Consider the following 16,117-nt stretch of genomic DNA (forward strand, 5'->3'; position numbering starts at 1 on the left):
TGAATTTTGAGTAGGTATCACATGTACAGGTATAATTTTACCGCAGGGGAAGATAGGGATTTCTTTAGTTAATATATATTAATACAGTTATACAGATTGATATATCCCATCACCTCCCCACTGCTCCTCTGAGGGGAAATATATTCACGTATTTTAATTTTTGAGTGTATGACTTAAATATGTATTAAAACGTTTTTGTTTTCCGCTTTTAGTTCCTAGCTAAGCGATTCATCTTTTATGGCTATAGAAACACATACATGTAATAGGTAATGAGTGCAAATAGAGGGGTACTTTCAAACTCAATCTTTTGAGTTTACTCTGTTAATTATATGTATAATACCTCCCTTGCACCTACCATTTTAAAACTAGGACATTAAATTTCATAGGTGAGCAGTTTTTCCTATATACCCATGCGATAAGCCACCCATCTATCTGAACAAGCTACTTACCCCTACCACATGCAGCACTTATCATCTGAGATCTGACTCCAAAAGACTGTTCATGTTCCCAAAGCTCAACAAAGTATCCGGACGTTCCTCCTTCTCTTACCGTGCACCCCAAAACTGGAACAACCTACCAGAGACTCTCACATCCACCACCAGTTTAAGTTCTTTCAAATCTAAGGCTGTCTCACATTTTAATCTGGTCTGTAACTGTTTCATACACCCATAATATATATTTTCTTAAACTGTGCATGCAATGTCTTGTATATAATGTATACCCTGCTCACTTATGTAACTGTATTTGTAACAATGTATTATTTGTCTTAACTCTGTGCCCAGGACATTCTTGAAAACGAGCGGTAACTCTCAATGTATTACTTCCTGGTAAAATATTTTATGAATAAATAAATTAATACTGTGATAGTGCCGTAATGTACGGTTGTGCACTGAAAATGAGCTGGGACTTTCGGAACCAATGTTCAGATAGATTGTCAGGGCTGACCCATAGGTGCCAGTAAGTCTGCTGGATATCGTAGTTGAAAGCAACCAGGATGCCAGAGGTGTGAAAGCCGTTTGGGTGGCAGGGAAAGGCTCAAGTACCCATGTCCTGGAAACAAAGGCAGTTGACCAGGCTGCCATTTGTTCTGCCAGTCCTGGAGGAGCCTGACCCAGTGGGTGGCATGACAGAGCCAGAACAAAGGTGGCAATCTTGCGCATTTCCCTTGGCAATTTCAGATTTCCCGCAGACCTGGCTTTCCATACCAGCTTTGCTCTGATTGGCTGCTGAGAAATTTCCCACGCTGTGATTGGCTGTAGTATTTTGTGAATGAAGCTCCAAATAATATAAGAAATGTCTGAGCCAATGAGAGTTGAGATTTCCAGTGGTAGAAGTGCGGGCGGTCTTTTCAAAAGTGCTTTTGCACGGATAGCAGAGCACCGTCTTCAGAAAAGTCTGCCCGGAAAATATTCCAAATCCCACGTTTTGCGGTCAAGGTCTAATAATCGAACGTACACTGGCGACACACTTTATCGCAGTGCGGCCAGATCCGCAAGCCGGGAGATTTCCCGGCTTGCTAGTGGCCGCCCCTCGGCGTGCCGCGCGTCATAGACGCGCGGTCACGCGTCTTCGGGAGCCTGCGCCCCCTGCACGCGCGTCCAGGGCTCCCCGAGGGAGCCCTGGTGTCCCGCGATCTGCGGGACGGCGGCAGGGGGTTCCGGGGGACCCGGCGGACCCGGCAGCGGGAGGGAGAGCGCCCCGATCGGAGGGCGCTCTTCCGCTGCTTCGGCGCGCGCCCGTCACACTCGGGCGCGCGCCAGGCTACTGCTGCGGCACAGAACGGGCAAATGCTCGAATAAACTGTGCCGCAGCAGTAGCAGTCGCGGCTGGGATTACAAGCCGATTTTAATTCCAGGAGTTTGGTACTAACACACGGTCAAGAAAAGTCCAAGTTCTCAGAAAAGAAGGGAGCGGCGACGTGTGGAACCTCCCCCCGATTTGGGAAGCAGAAGATTTCAGGCTAAGTCCGGTTAGGGTAGAACTGTTATTTAGAGTTCTCTGCACCTAGAACAGTCTAGTTTTCGACCCCCAGACCCACAGTAAGCATCTGTATTTTGTGTTTCACTGTGTGTATGCCTATTTAAGTGAATAAACTACAATTTATTTCATTATCTTGTTTTGCTTAATGCATGATCCTGGTAAAATGGTGTAAATTGCCTGGTTTCCCGTGACAACCCTATAAAAGGTGCACATCATTTGGAGAAGCTTTGAAGACTGTAGGCGGCTGTACAATGTGCATTTCATAGTAGGGACTCTAAAGTATGACATATCTTGCCTGACTACCCTGTGTGCATGTTCTGTTCTCCTACAGTATTTGTTGAGAACAGTATTATTCCTGCTAGAACATGTGTTTTATTGGCAATGCATGGATTTAATGTGAAGTGACACCATCTGATATCAGGAAAGTGACACTTAAAAAAGCGATATGCAATTTGTGTCATAGTGGAATACCCTTGAGTGTATTTATAAGCATATCTTTACCTTCTTACCTCCGAACCCTTACTGGAAAACAATAAAGTACAAATGTTTTGCAGCCCCTGTGTTGTTTTGCTTCAGCCCTATAACATAATGTTTTGGTAATGATACAGAACATGAATTTTAGTGTGCACAGAAAATGACAGAATACCCACCTGTAATAGCTGGAAATTGAGTTTGTGCCATTTAACAGCCATCATGATTCACACTGGTCTGTTAAAGTGCAGCTCCAGTTTACTGGATGAAGCTCCATTTTAGAACAGATTTTAATTTGCTTTTCTTGTATCGCACAGGAGGGCTCAATGTTCCAAATTAACTTTATTTTCCTTGCTGTCAAGTTCCAATTAGGAGTAAACATTCTTTAAATAAGCATCTTGGCATACAGGATCTACACTGGCGACACACTTTATTCGAGCTCGGCTAGTCCCACGAATTCGGGTATACCCGGGTGTATTGAGGTTTGTGACTGTTTTCTGCCCGAGTGCATTGGGTTATTTTCCAGGCAGGGATTGAAGCATTTTATTCCCGCTGGCTGCAATAATGCACAGTATATATATATATATACTGCATTACAATTCATGAATTTATGCCATCTGGTAGACACGCGAAGCATTGCAGCCTATTAAATCCTAATCATTATCATTGAACAGATCAGCCGCCCGTCAGCCAGGCATGAACCCAGGCTGGGAAGGCAAACGCAACGGGGCTTGTCAGAGGTGAGGAGCGGCGCATTCCAGGTATCTGCCAGGTACATACTGGGTATTTGCTCGAATAAAGTGTGTCGGTGCAGTAGGTAGATTTTCAGTCTGATGTAAGAAGAAAATCCTAAACACTGTAATTAATATGTCCACAAGTATAGAGGTTTAGGCCCTGAATACAGTATGTGAGAAAAATCTTCACTGAAATAGGTGTGTTATTATATTACTATTATTAATGCAGAAGTGCATTTGTCCGTGTGTTATGGAACATCTATGTCAGTGTGTTCTGACATCTGATACTGATTCTTTTACATCGTTTGTCTTTTTGGGAATAAAAGCTAATTGAAATCTCCTGTACTAGTGAAACAACTACAGTAATTAAAATAATGAACGTATAAAATAAGAATGTCTTATATGGCTTATAGCTGTAAGAGCTGAAACAACGCTCTTAATCTGAATCTTCTGAGATCATCTCTCCCACGTGAGCATGTTTAAATGTCTGTTTTGAGGCACCTATATAATGATATATATATATATGTAACGGGTGTTCCCCCACCCACTCGCAGATAATACTGTGGAAGTGTAGGAACATGCAAAGTTACTCAGGTGTGGTGCATTACCTGTTGGCTCACAGGAGGGCTGAGCTTCCGCCTTGGGGAACCTGGGGTACATACATCTCATACATCTCTAGGTGCAACGCCTCCACCTGGGAGGGATCCCAACGGAGTGGGAGGAGGCCCTCACAGGAAACAACCACACAAAGCGAATGAATGTAAAACAGGACTGACTTTACTGCATAGCAACATATATCAACACAAATCAACATGCGCCACGGCGGACGCTAACCACACTGGGTGTCACGGCGGACGCTACCACCTCTAGGCGTCACGGCGGACGCTACCACCTCTAGGCGTCACGGCGGACGCTACCACCTCTAGGCGTCACGGCGGACGCTACCACCCACAATGTGACCCCACCCTGTGTCCAGTAACCCCCACCCAAATGTCTCGTGCTCCCAGAGTCAAATACCACTGTACATGTGTGTGTGTGACTGCGCAGCCACTATGTTTGGTGATAGGCCTGGTTGGTGCACGTGAGTTGCCGGTTACCTGCCCGGGCTCCAGCCACGGGTACCGCGATATCAATCCGCACGATCCGACGCCGTGCTCCACACCGCGTGGGTTGAAAGTCCAGCGCGAACAATGTCTCTCCTTGTGTTAGAGTCTTTGGTGGTGTCCTGAGCCCAGAAACCACCTCGCAGGGCCGCACGGCTTCCGCTCTGTGTCCCTGACTACTTGATCAAATAATGGGGCAGTGTCCCTATCTAGGGCCTGTCCCTAAGCTCCACAAGCTATTAGGTGGCTCAGGACCTAACTGGGACCTTGGGGGCTGCTGGCCTATGCAGAGGGTCACTGACCCCTGCACCCACCTCTTACCCCTAGCTGGTCCGGATCATGAGTGCCTGCGTAGCTGCAAAACCCCGCGAAATGTATCCCCTTGCTAGCAGGGGAATCTGGCCTTCTGATTGGCTCCCTGGCGTCAGGTGTCTCTGCCCCTAAGCACCCTGGGGGCTGGCAGCCTATTCTCGCGCATGCGCGAGCTATCTGGGGCCTCCCGCGCTAGCGGCCTCCTGCTCTGCTAGCCGCCGGGCCGGTGGCAACGCGATCGCGGCCTTAGCGACGGCCCGATCGCGTCCCCGGCAACCGGCCTGCTCGCCGCTCGCGTCCCCGACAACCGGCCGCAACCACGCGCGCAACGGGGAAGAAGGGGTGAGTGCGCGAGGGGGACAAGGGAGGGGGCGAGTGCGCGAGGGGGACCTGGCTACATATATATATATATATACACACATAGGTCTAAATTATATGTGTAACAGGGTATGTCCCATTATGCCTTTCTTTCCCCCTGCTATCCCTGTTATGTAAGTCCTGCTAGCTGCAGGCAATAACAGGTTAAATCTATGGGCTCTTGACCCCCCTTATGCCCTGCTTATGAGTGATGGAAGTAAGTTGGTGACTCATGGCTTGTGTAAGCTTATCAGGGATAGGTATAGACTATGAGCCCGCCCCTTCTTGATCCTCCTATGAGGGTGTGAACAAGTTAGTTTAGTCCTGCTTCTACTCTTGAAGAGAGAGGAAGTTCTGTTCCTTGTCTGGAAGAGAGTGGAGACAGAGAGCTGTCAGTCTCTCCTATGGCAGGATGAGCATGCTCCCCCTCAGTCTTTGGCCTTAGGGAACATCAGAGTCAGCCACAGGTCCTTGTAAGACCAGGGGCCATCACCATCCAGAAGTCTGGGAACTCTGAGACTCTGCATCGCTGTTTGGAGATCTGCAGTTGATGCCTGCCGTGCTGAATAAAGACCCTTGTTATGACACTCCTGTCTGAGTATCAGTCCTTGGGCAGGAGGGAGAAGTATGTAGTAATGGGGGCTGATTTCTGTACACCCTGGAATCCACTACGGCTGGAGGCGCTGAATACCAAGAGAACGAACCTAAGCCTGCCCTGATCTCCACTACATAGCATATCAGCTCAGCTCTCCTGATCCTAACAGGTATTGCACCACACACTAGGTAGCAGAGGCTGTGTACCTCCCACTGGGGGTCACGGGGGGGGGGGGGGTGGAGGGGGGAAACAGTGCTACATATGTAACACCCCTACCCCCCCCCACCACCACCACCACAGCAGGAATAGTGTGTACAAATAAAATGAGGTAGATATTACTACAGTCTGTGTACCTTTGACACGGTTTTGTACCTGCACCAAGGTGTGTGTGTTAGCTCAGTGGGTTACCTGTCTTCTCAGGGTATCTTTGATGGTATCTATGCCAAGGCTGTAGTTGGGGAGTAATAATAAAATAGAAGTGGCGCAAGGAACTTTTAACGATTGGTCTTTATTTCTTAGCAGCATAATCCAATCATCAGGTCAGATTTTCAGCATGGCCCTCACAGGAATCACATATTAGGTATTCTTCACCATGAAGGCTGTATATAGAGAGGATTTCCTCTTCCACCCTTCTGTGACAGAATACCTCCTATTCCTGTAGTTCTAGGGCCCTATAGTAAGAAAACACTATTCCTCCTAAAAAATAATAAAGTTGGCTGCTCCTTACCCCACAGCCCAGGTGGACCTCGTGACCCCCCTTGATGGGTATAAATGGGGTGTGGATGATGATAGGATCCTTGGAGGCTGGTTTTTATGGATCCCTACCTTTAATATGTTTGGAGTGGCATTTATCCTGCCCCCCAGTAACTGGGCAGATTAAAGATAGTTACATGTCACCCATCCTGAAGTGTGACCCTCCAGCACTTTCCAGATATCACCAGGATAAACATGTGCCTGGAAGTGCAACACATTTGAAACAATATAGTGGGAAACTGACTCACATGCCTAGCCTAGTGAGACATTAACCCTGGCACTGCCTGCAGCTACCAGGGCTGACATGCAGACCAAGGGGAAATTTAGCAGGGTGTTGTCTCCGTAAGAGGTACAGTAGCTATTTTATATAAGAACAATACAAAAATACCAAAATACAGTGATCAGGTTATACAGAATGCACTGATTTCTTTAATACAAGCCATTATTACAGCTGATAACCTCCTTTAAGGAACCTCCCTACTTACACATAGTAACAAATATTACGAGCATTGGTATTGATTGTTCTATTATACAATTCAGAACCCATTCATCTGAAATGATTCTTGCTACCAACGGTAACCTCCTAATGAGCAGCCATATTAACAAACATACTGTACCTCAAATGTTACAAGCATTTGACTATAATATCCTCTGTATTGGATGGTATTTCAGCCTCAAAATGAGCCCTATAAACTTCTACAGCATCCCCAATCCATCTATCTCTATTTTCTTCCGCTTCCCTCATTAAAGGTTCCAGTATGTTGGGAAAGTCGTAACCATGTGTTTCCCTAAAATGCTGCAATAGCACATGATCAGCCCTGCTGGACCTTACTAGATTATAAGTATGAGCCGCCCCTGGAAGGACCCAACATAAAGGCTCAACAATATCCTTAGACTCCGCAATAATATCTTCCTCTATACCAGAAGAATAAGAGTGCTCACCCTCATATTCCTCAAACCTTTGGTTCACAATATCAGCTTCCTGCTCTTTCGTAAGCCTTCACTGGCACTAACTTCACTCACAATCCCGCTAATATCTAAATAGAGCAGACCTTACTCACTTCTGTTAATGGTACGCTGGAATGGCCCCTGAATCCACCCATGATGCACATTCCTATCAACAGGATAATCAACAAAGACAACAACAAAAGTCTTTCCCTTTATTTCAAAAGGACACAAAAGAATCAGAAGAGGGAAGAGGGGGGGAGGGGGGGGAGGAGGTTACAGGTCTGCTCCCAAACGGAATAAATTTTGAGTGACTTTCCAAATATTATTAATATATCAGGAACTACTCTCTCCCCTATTGAAATGTCACTTTTGGATAAGTTAAAGGGGGGTTAAGGCTGCACACCACAATATATAAACAAATACATACAGTTTACCGGTGCTGCTGGTTCAAGGAAGTACCTGCCAGGAATTTCCAAAGTACACTGAGGAAAAAAGAGAGATCCAGCGCTACACGGATTTCAAGATAATGAATTTATTGTGCCACACGACGTTTCGACCAACAGGTCTTTTTCAAGTGACAAGGCATACTCAAATGAGGGTCTACCTAGTATATACTGCTGCGGCCAAGTTTATTCGAGCATTTGCCCGTTCTTGGCCGCAGCAGTAGCCTGGCGCACGCCCGAGGGTGACGGGCGCGCGCCGAAGCAGCGGAAGAGCGCCCTCCGATCGGGGCGCTCTCCCTACCGCTGCCGGGTCCGCCGGGTCCCCCGGAACCCCCTGCCGCCGTCCCGCGATCGCGGGACACCAGGGCTCCCTCGGGGAGCCCTGGACGCGCGTGCAGGGGGCGCAGGCTCCCAAAGACGCGTGACCGCGCGTATATGACGCGCGGCACGCCGAGGGGCGGCCACTAGCAAGCCGGGAAATCTTCCGGCTTGCGGTACCGGCCACACTTTAATAAAGTGTGTCGGTAGTGTATACCCTCCAACATTAATCAAACAAGTGAAAAACAAGTGAAAACAGTTACATAATCACCCCAGCTGCTCTCCTTTTGGATAAGGGCCTTAAGTTCTCACCTGCTACGAATTTCGACTTATTCAGTACTTATTCAGTACCACTATTGATGTGTATGAATTTGTTCGCCAATTATTTTTGAAAAAATTCTTTGACTGATTTAGTGATAATATTGTTGCGTTGACCGGTATCTACTGCTTTGCATACTTTTAATGATTTTTGCACCTTACAGGATATGAATGACCTCCTATCGGAGCAGATTTCTGATGAAGTTATTGTACCTACTTTTTCCGAATGGAATTCTGGCCTAAAAAAGAGCTCTATCTTCTAGCCCACTCATATTAAAGGTCAATTCTTAACTATGTTTGAAAACCTGGTCATCAGGGACCTCCGTCTTCTAGCCCAAGGGTTTTCCTTTTCACGTATTGATCATGACAATTTGAATCAAGGCGAACGCCTGGCTTTGAAAGCTCTCCAAACCAATTCCTCATTGGTTATAAAGAGTGCGGACAAGGGGGGTGCCGTGGTGGTGCAGAGTAGAGACAGTTATGTCAGGGAGGCATTACGCCAACTTGATGATGGCTTGTCCTACTCTGTGCTATCCGCGGATCCCACACCGCGCTTTTTGGAAGCCCTTGTCGAACTGGTAGATTCAGGTGTCATTATGGAAGTCCTTTCCAGTGATGAGGTACAGTATATTATTCCATCACACCCTATTGTTCCTATCTTCCACCATCTCCAAAAGATCCACAAGACATTGGTCGACCCTCCTGGTCGACCAATTGTCTCTAGTATTGGATCTTTGGGAGATGGTCTGTCTAGATATGTTAACAATTTTCTTCAACCTTTCGTAAAAAAAATTACCCTCATTTATACTGGACTCTGGTGATCTTCTTAGTCAAATTAAACATGTCACTTGGGATGATCATTATCTGTGGGTAACACTTGACGTTATATCTCTTTATTCAATTATACAACATGATCATTGGATGGCAGCTGTCCGCCAATTTATTGAGATACCAGAAATTTCAATCTTTCAATCTGTATTTATTCTAGACGCTATTTTTTTCTTCTCACGCACAATTTTTTCACTTTTAATCACAAATTTTATTTACAGTTAATCGGCACTGCTATGGGCACGAGCTTTGCTCCTTATGCAAATCTTTTTATGGGGTGGTGGGAAGCACTGTTTATATTTTCATGCACAAACAGGTTTCGTAACAATATCATTTTTTATAAAAGATTTGTGGACGATTTAATTATTATTTGGAAAGGGGATGTCACCACACTGCACTCTTTTGTTAATTATCTTAATAACAATGATTATAATCTTAAATTCACTCTTAATTTTCACTCACATCATATTGAGTTTCTGGATCTGCAATTATTTGTGGACATTGATAAAATAATTCAAATGGATGTTTATAGGAAATTAAATTCAAGAAATACCTTCTTAGGGCGGACAGTTGCCATCCACTTCATGTAATTAGAGCTATTCCTAAAGGACAATTCCTTAGACTGAGAAGGAACTGTTCTACATCTGGCAGTTTCCTTTCTCAGTCTGGGGATCTTAGTAAACGTTTCATGGACAGAGGTTATTCTGAAACTAGCATTAATGATGCATTTGATACTGCCCTCAATACAGAGAGAGCATCTTTGTTGCCCATTCGGGATACGGGACACTCTCCCCTGGATACACATGTACAAGCTTATAAGAATAAATACAGGAACCAAGGATTTAAAAAATCTGATAACAAATGTCCACTGTTTATTTCACAGTTTAATAAAAAAAGTGGGAAGATTAAATCAATTATATCCAAGCATTGGAATGTTTTATCTATGGAACCTGTATTGAATAAGTATATTGGTTTAGGTCCCAAATTTGTGTATCGTAGAGCGAGAAAAGTTGGTTCATATATCTCCCCAAGTGACATAACTATTCCCAGAATTAGCAATTCTTCTTTCATCACCACGGGTTCTTTCAAATGCGGTTCTTGTAGTGTTTTTAAACATATGAAACCTTCAAAGAGTTTTTTTTCCAGGATAGTTTACCGCATCCACATGATAACAGGATGGGTAGTCACATTAAAAAATTCTATATTAATAGTTTTATAAATTGTAAAAGCCAGTTTGTGGTATACCTCATAACATGTGGTTGCGGTAAAAGGTACGTGGGGAGAACGATCAGAGCTCTTAAGATCAGGATATTAGAGCATCTAAGACATAAGATTGAATGATGCTAATCATCCTATATCCAAGCATTTCTCCGAATGTGGTCAGGGGGTATTGGGAATTTTTCATTCCTGGGCATAGAATTAATTTATAATAGACCCAGAGAAGGTGATGGCATCAATTTATTGAACCGTAGGGAAGCGTATTGGATATTTATTCTCCAAACGCGCTTCCCTCTGGGTTTAAACATTGATTGGCAATTGGCCCATTTCTTGTAGTTACACATTATTGTTGAACAAAGATATTCCTTATTCATTAATACGTTTTGTTATTTATATCTTTATATATATATATATATATTTTGGTTTTTCCCTTCTTATCCTTGTTATGTTTTTCCCTATTTTTCCTCTGTGTTTCTTACATTATATACAATTGTTTTCATTCAATTGTATTTATTTATTATTACCTGATATTCCTAAATAGTTATTCCATTGTTTATTCAATATTACCATAGTGTTACATTGGTTCTTATTATCAGCTATCTATGCTTCTTTTATTTTTAATTCCATTATTTTTTAACATTATTATTATTTTAAACATTTTTTGGGGCTCATATATATTTTATAATGTTGTTTTCCTTTTTTCTTTTTTCCTTCATTATCTTTAAAGGGATATAGAGGATCTTTAGTTATTATTTTAAATTGTTATGGTTTCAGTATTCTTTTTGTCCTATTGCAGCCATAGTATGTATTTGCCCTCACTCGTTTTGGCCTCCTCTTGCTTGCATTGACACTTCCGCCCATTGCGTCATGACGTCATCGCGCTGCCGTTTTGGCGCGAATTGCTTGCAGGTAAGAGGATATTTAATGGGTGGTGTTACATTGTATATTTATCCTTGATAAAGAACGCTGTGATGTTCGAAACGCGTTGGATGGGTCTCATGACACATTAAAGTACCTTTTTATTTATTTTTGACTCTGGGTCCTTCCTGCTCCATTTGGTTTGTGCTCTCCTCCCACTTTTTTCATCACTTCTGTTAATGTATGTTGAGTGGATCAGATCTCACTCACACTCCTGTTAATATCTAGGGAGAGGGAGTGGCTCACTGAGTGGCACTGAGAGTTTGGAGCCTGGTTCAATTCCCGGTGTCGACTCCTTGTGACCTTGGGCAAGTCACTTTATCTCGCTGTGCCTCAGGCACCAAACACATTGATTGTAAGCTCCACGGGGCAGGGACCTGTGACTGCAAAATGTCTCTAAAGCGCTACGTAAAACTAGCAGCGCTATTCAAGAACATGCTATTATTATTATTATATCTATTGAATTTATCAGACCTCACTTACAATCTTCCAAATGCGAATGCCACACCTGGAATCAACTCCAGACCTTTTACCTGCTTAATTGATGATGAAATAATGAAGGAATAGCCCACACCTGTCCATGAAACAGCTTTTGGGTCAATTGTCCAATTACTTTTGGTCCCTTGAAAAAGAGGGGGCTACATATTAAAGAGATGTAATTCCTAAACCCTTTCTCCAATTTGGATGTGAATACCCTCAAATTAAAGCTGATAGATTGCACTTTAAGCCCATATTCATTATTTAACTGTAACTTTGATTTATTTTGGTACACTGGCGAAATAACAAAACTTGTATCAGTGTCCAATTATTTCCGGACCTAACTGTATATTGCATTCAGTAGACTTCACGCTCTCTCACCGAAGGAATCAGCTAATATGTGCCTAGTTGAACAATTTGCTTCTTGGCAATAAACATTGGCAATTCTCCATTGTTTTGCTGTTTAATTCTTAATTTACATTTTTAATGTGTTGTGTTCTCATTTGTATTATTGGTTTTACTCATCTGCATTTATATCTAATGGAATGGATTTCCCCCCCAGAAATAATTATGCATACTAAGCAGCAGTTAAGATCACTTGCTCGGGTTAAAACCTGTAAAATAGTTACAATTTCAAGATGTTGTGCTCCATCTGAATGCTTCAGGCAGCAGTTTGTGTTCCGTTTCCCCACATCATTTTCTTAGTGCATGCAGCATACAGATATACATATCTCATTTGGGATTCATGATATTTAAACTATAGTCTGTGATGGAGATTTATAAACCATGTGCTGAAGCAGTGGCTCACTGAGTAAAGGCGCTGACACTGAGCTTGTGCTGAAGGAGTGGCTCACTGAGTAAAGGCGCTGACACTGAGCTTGTGCTGAAGCAGTGGCTCACTGAGTAAAGGCGCTGACACTGAGCTTGTGCTGAAGCAGTGGCTCACTGAGTAAAGGCGCTGACACTGAGCTTGTGCTGAAGGAGTGGCTCACTGAGTAAAGGCGCTGACACTGAGCTTGTGCTGAAGGAGTGGCTCACTGAGTAAAGGCGCTGACACTGAGCTTGTGCTGAAGCAGTGGCTCACTGAGTAAAGGCGCTGACACTGAGCTTGTGCTGAAGCAGTGGCTCACTGAGTAAAGGCGCTGACACGGAGCTTGTGCTGAAGCAGTGGCTCACTGAGTAAAGGCGCTGACACTGAGCTTGTGCTGAAGCAGTGGCTCACTGAGTAAAGGCGCTGACACTGAGCTTGTGCTGAAGCAGTGGCTCAATGAGTAAAGGCGCTGACACTGAGCTTGTGCTGAAGCAGTGGCTCACTGAGTAAAGGCGCTGACACGGAGCTTGTGCTGAAGCAGTGGCTCACTGAGTAAAGGCGCTGACACTGAGCTCGTGCTGAAGCAGTGGCTCACTGAGTAAAGGCACTGACACTGAGCTCGTGCTGAAGCAGTGGCTCACTGAGTAAAGGCGCTGACACTGAGCTTGAAGTAGTGGAGTCCGGTGTGAGCTCCTTGTGACAGTTATTTTAATTCCCTGTGCCCCAGGCACCAAAAAATAGATTGTAAGCTCTACAGGGCAGGGACCCTTGCCTGCAAAAATTCTATGTACAGCGCTGCGTACATGGTCAGTGCTGTACAAGAAAAAACCTATTATTATTATTGTCAAATTGGCAAATAGTGAACATTTCTGGTTTTCTCAAAAGTTGTGAAAATAACAAACTTTACATAAAAATTGCAAAATGCCTTTGTCTTATTTAGGGGTTACATTTTGTCCCCACTTTTGCAGATTTTCAACATTTTCAATAACTTTAGATTTATGCAAAGTTGTGATTTTTGAAATATAGAATCCTGGTCAAATGTAATAATGCAGCACTTAATTTATGTTGAGAAATAAGATTTTACAACTAGACAAATTTTACAAAACAATTTCAGGCGTTTTTCACCATTCTCATTAAATTCACACAAACATTTACAAAACGTTTTTTAAATGACTGTTCTCCGGACAGAAGAGGGCAGCAGGCTGCAAGTCTCATAATCTTTGTGGGATGAAATGTGGAAACTTTAGGAAGATTTTGGGACAATACAGAAGCATTGCACAATATTTCTCTAGAGCGGCGATTCCTCCGATTTCAGGATACCCTATTTCCTCGATTCTAAGACGCATCCTTGATTTAATAAAAATTTTTTGGGGAAAAACCCCACTATATTAAATATGCAGCTTTTTTGTAACTAGCAGACAATAGTGTAAATTTATCTATAATACACTACTCTACACTAGACTGCAGTACAACTTTATGCTGCGGCCACGCTGTCACTCAGCGCACTTGGTGAGATCACTTCAGGGATTCCCAATAAGTATGGACACGCTCGTGCACGTGCGCTCTCCAAAGCTCAGAGCTTGGAGAGACATGGAAATTTGATTTCCAAGCGCTCAGCAGGGTCACATGACCCTTCAATAACTAATGGGGGGAGGGAGAAGACACAGAATGGGGAGAGAGAGAGACAGACAGAATGGGGAGAGAGACAGTTTCGGATGCGCAGAGAGAGAATGGAGGGAAGGGGGGGAGGGAGAGAATGGAGGGAAGGGGAGGGGGGAGAGAATGGAGGGAAGGGGGGACGGAGTGAATGGAGGGAATGGGGGAGGGAGGACAGAATGAGGGGATGGGGGGATGGAGAGAATGGAGGGAAGTGAGAATGGAGGGAAGGAGAGAATGGAGGGAAGGGGGAAGGAGAGAATGGAGGGAAGGGGAGAGAATGGAGGGAAGGGGAGGGGGGAGAGAATGGAGGGAATGAGGGGGGGGGAGAGAATGGAGGAAAGGGGGAGGTGGGAGAGAATGGAGGGAAGGGGGGAAGGAGAGAATGGAGGGAAGGGGAGAGAATGGAGGGAAGGGGGGAAGGAGAGAATGGAGGAAAGGGGGAGGTGGGAGAGAATGGAGGGAAGGGGTAGGGAGTGAATGGAGGGAAAGGGGGGAGGGAGGAGAGAATGGGGGGATGGGTGAGAGGGAGAGACTGGAGACACACACACAGACACACAGACACATACACACATATACAGATACAGACACACACACAGAGAGAGAGAGAGAGAGAGAGAGAGAGAGAGAGAGAGAGAGAGAGAGAGAGAGAGAGAGAGAGAGAGCGAGAGAGAGACACACACACACACAGACACATACACACATACACAGATACAGACACACACAGAGACACACAGAGAGAGAGAGAGAGAGAGAGAGACACACACACCGATATATACACACACACACACACAGATACACACAGGCACACACACACAGACACACTAACACACTAAGGCTGCATCCATAGAAGGGCAGACCGCGCTGATGCGTCCGCACGCTGCGCGATCAGACTTCCTAAGGCAGTGATCGCATCTATACAGCGTGCGTGCGCGCGGAAGTGGGAGGGGGCGCGCGATGCGCGTGAAATTAGTCAAAACTGATTTTTCGCGCGATCGGGCAGTCACATGAGCGGTTCGCCCAATGAGGGCGAATCAGCTCTGTGACATCACTGCCCCGCCCATAGACAGTAACAGTAAGCTCAATCCATAATGGAGTCCCCTTGAGAAAGCGCCTAAGCGAAACGGCCGTTGGGGGCTGCTGCTAATTACCCCATGGGCATTCACGTGGACATTACATGGACTCCATTATGGATTGAGCTTACTGTTTTCATATGTACACTGCATTGGGAGCATATGTAGGAGCTTCTTTGAGAGACCATTCGCAAACGCAAGTATTATACTTTGTTATTGCTAGTGTATGGGTCTCTTATCTCCTCACCATTCATGCAGGAGTATCACACTAGCACTCAGTGTTTTGTTGTGTGTTTAGTGTTTATTGCTACTAAGCATAAACCTTTGCCCTACATACCCACCCACAATATGATAGTTGGTGGGCTTGTTGTGTATACACTGGCGACACACTTTATTCGAGCTCGGCTAGTCCCACGAATTTGGGTATACCCGGGTGTATTGAGGTTTGTGACTGTTTTCTGCCCGAGTGCATTGAGTTATTTTCCGGCAGGGATTGAAGCATTTTATTCCCGCTGGCTGCAATACTGCACAGTACATATATATATACTGCATTACAATTCATGAATTTATGCCATCTGGTAGACACGCGAAGCATTGCAGCCTATTAAATCCTAATCATTATCATTTAACAGATCAGCCGCCCATCAGCCAGGCATGAACCCAGGCTGGGAAGGCAAATGCAACGGGGCTTTCCAGAGGTGAGGAGCGGCACATTCCAGGTATCTGCCAGGTACATACCGGGTATTTGCTCGAATAAAGTGTGTCGGTGCAGTATCTAGCATGCATTGTGCATCCCATTGCAGT

The 16,117-nt window shown here is 44.7% G+C and overlaps 1 protein-coding gene across 2 annotated transcripts in view; it reads left to right on the forward strand.

The window, feature by feature from the left end:
- The window catches only part of GPR39 (G protein-coupled receptor 39), a 161,858-nt gene that overhangs the window by 52,217 nt on the left and 93,524 nt on the right, over positions 1 to 16,117 (forward strand). The window contains exon 2 of one of the 2 annotated variants that reach the window (XM_075609956.1): positions 11,175 to 11,287. The exons of the other annotated variant lie outside the window; for it this stretch is intronic. Within the exon in view, the coding sequence (XP_075466071.1) occupies positions 11,175 to 11,287 (113 nt within the window). The remainder of the gene's footprint in view (positions 1 to 11,174; positions 11,288 to 16,117) is intronic. 2 annotated transcript variants of the gene reach the window in all.

This window comes from Ascaphus truei, chromosome 7, assembly GCF_040206685.1.
Source record: "Ascaphus truei isolate aAscTru1 chromosome 7, aAscTru1.hap1, whole genome shotgun sequence".
Classification (NCBI taxonomy): domain Eukaryota; kingdom Metazoa; phylum Chordata; class Amphibia; order Anura; family Ascaphidae; genus Ascaphus; species Ascaphus truei.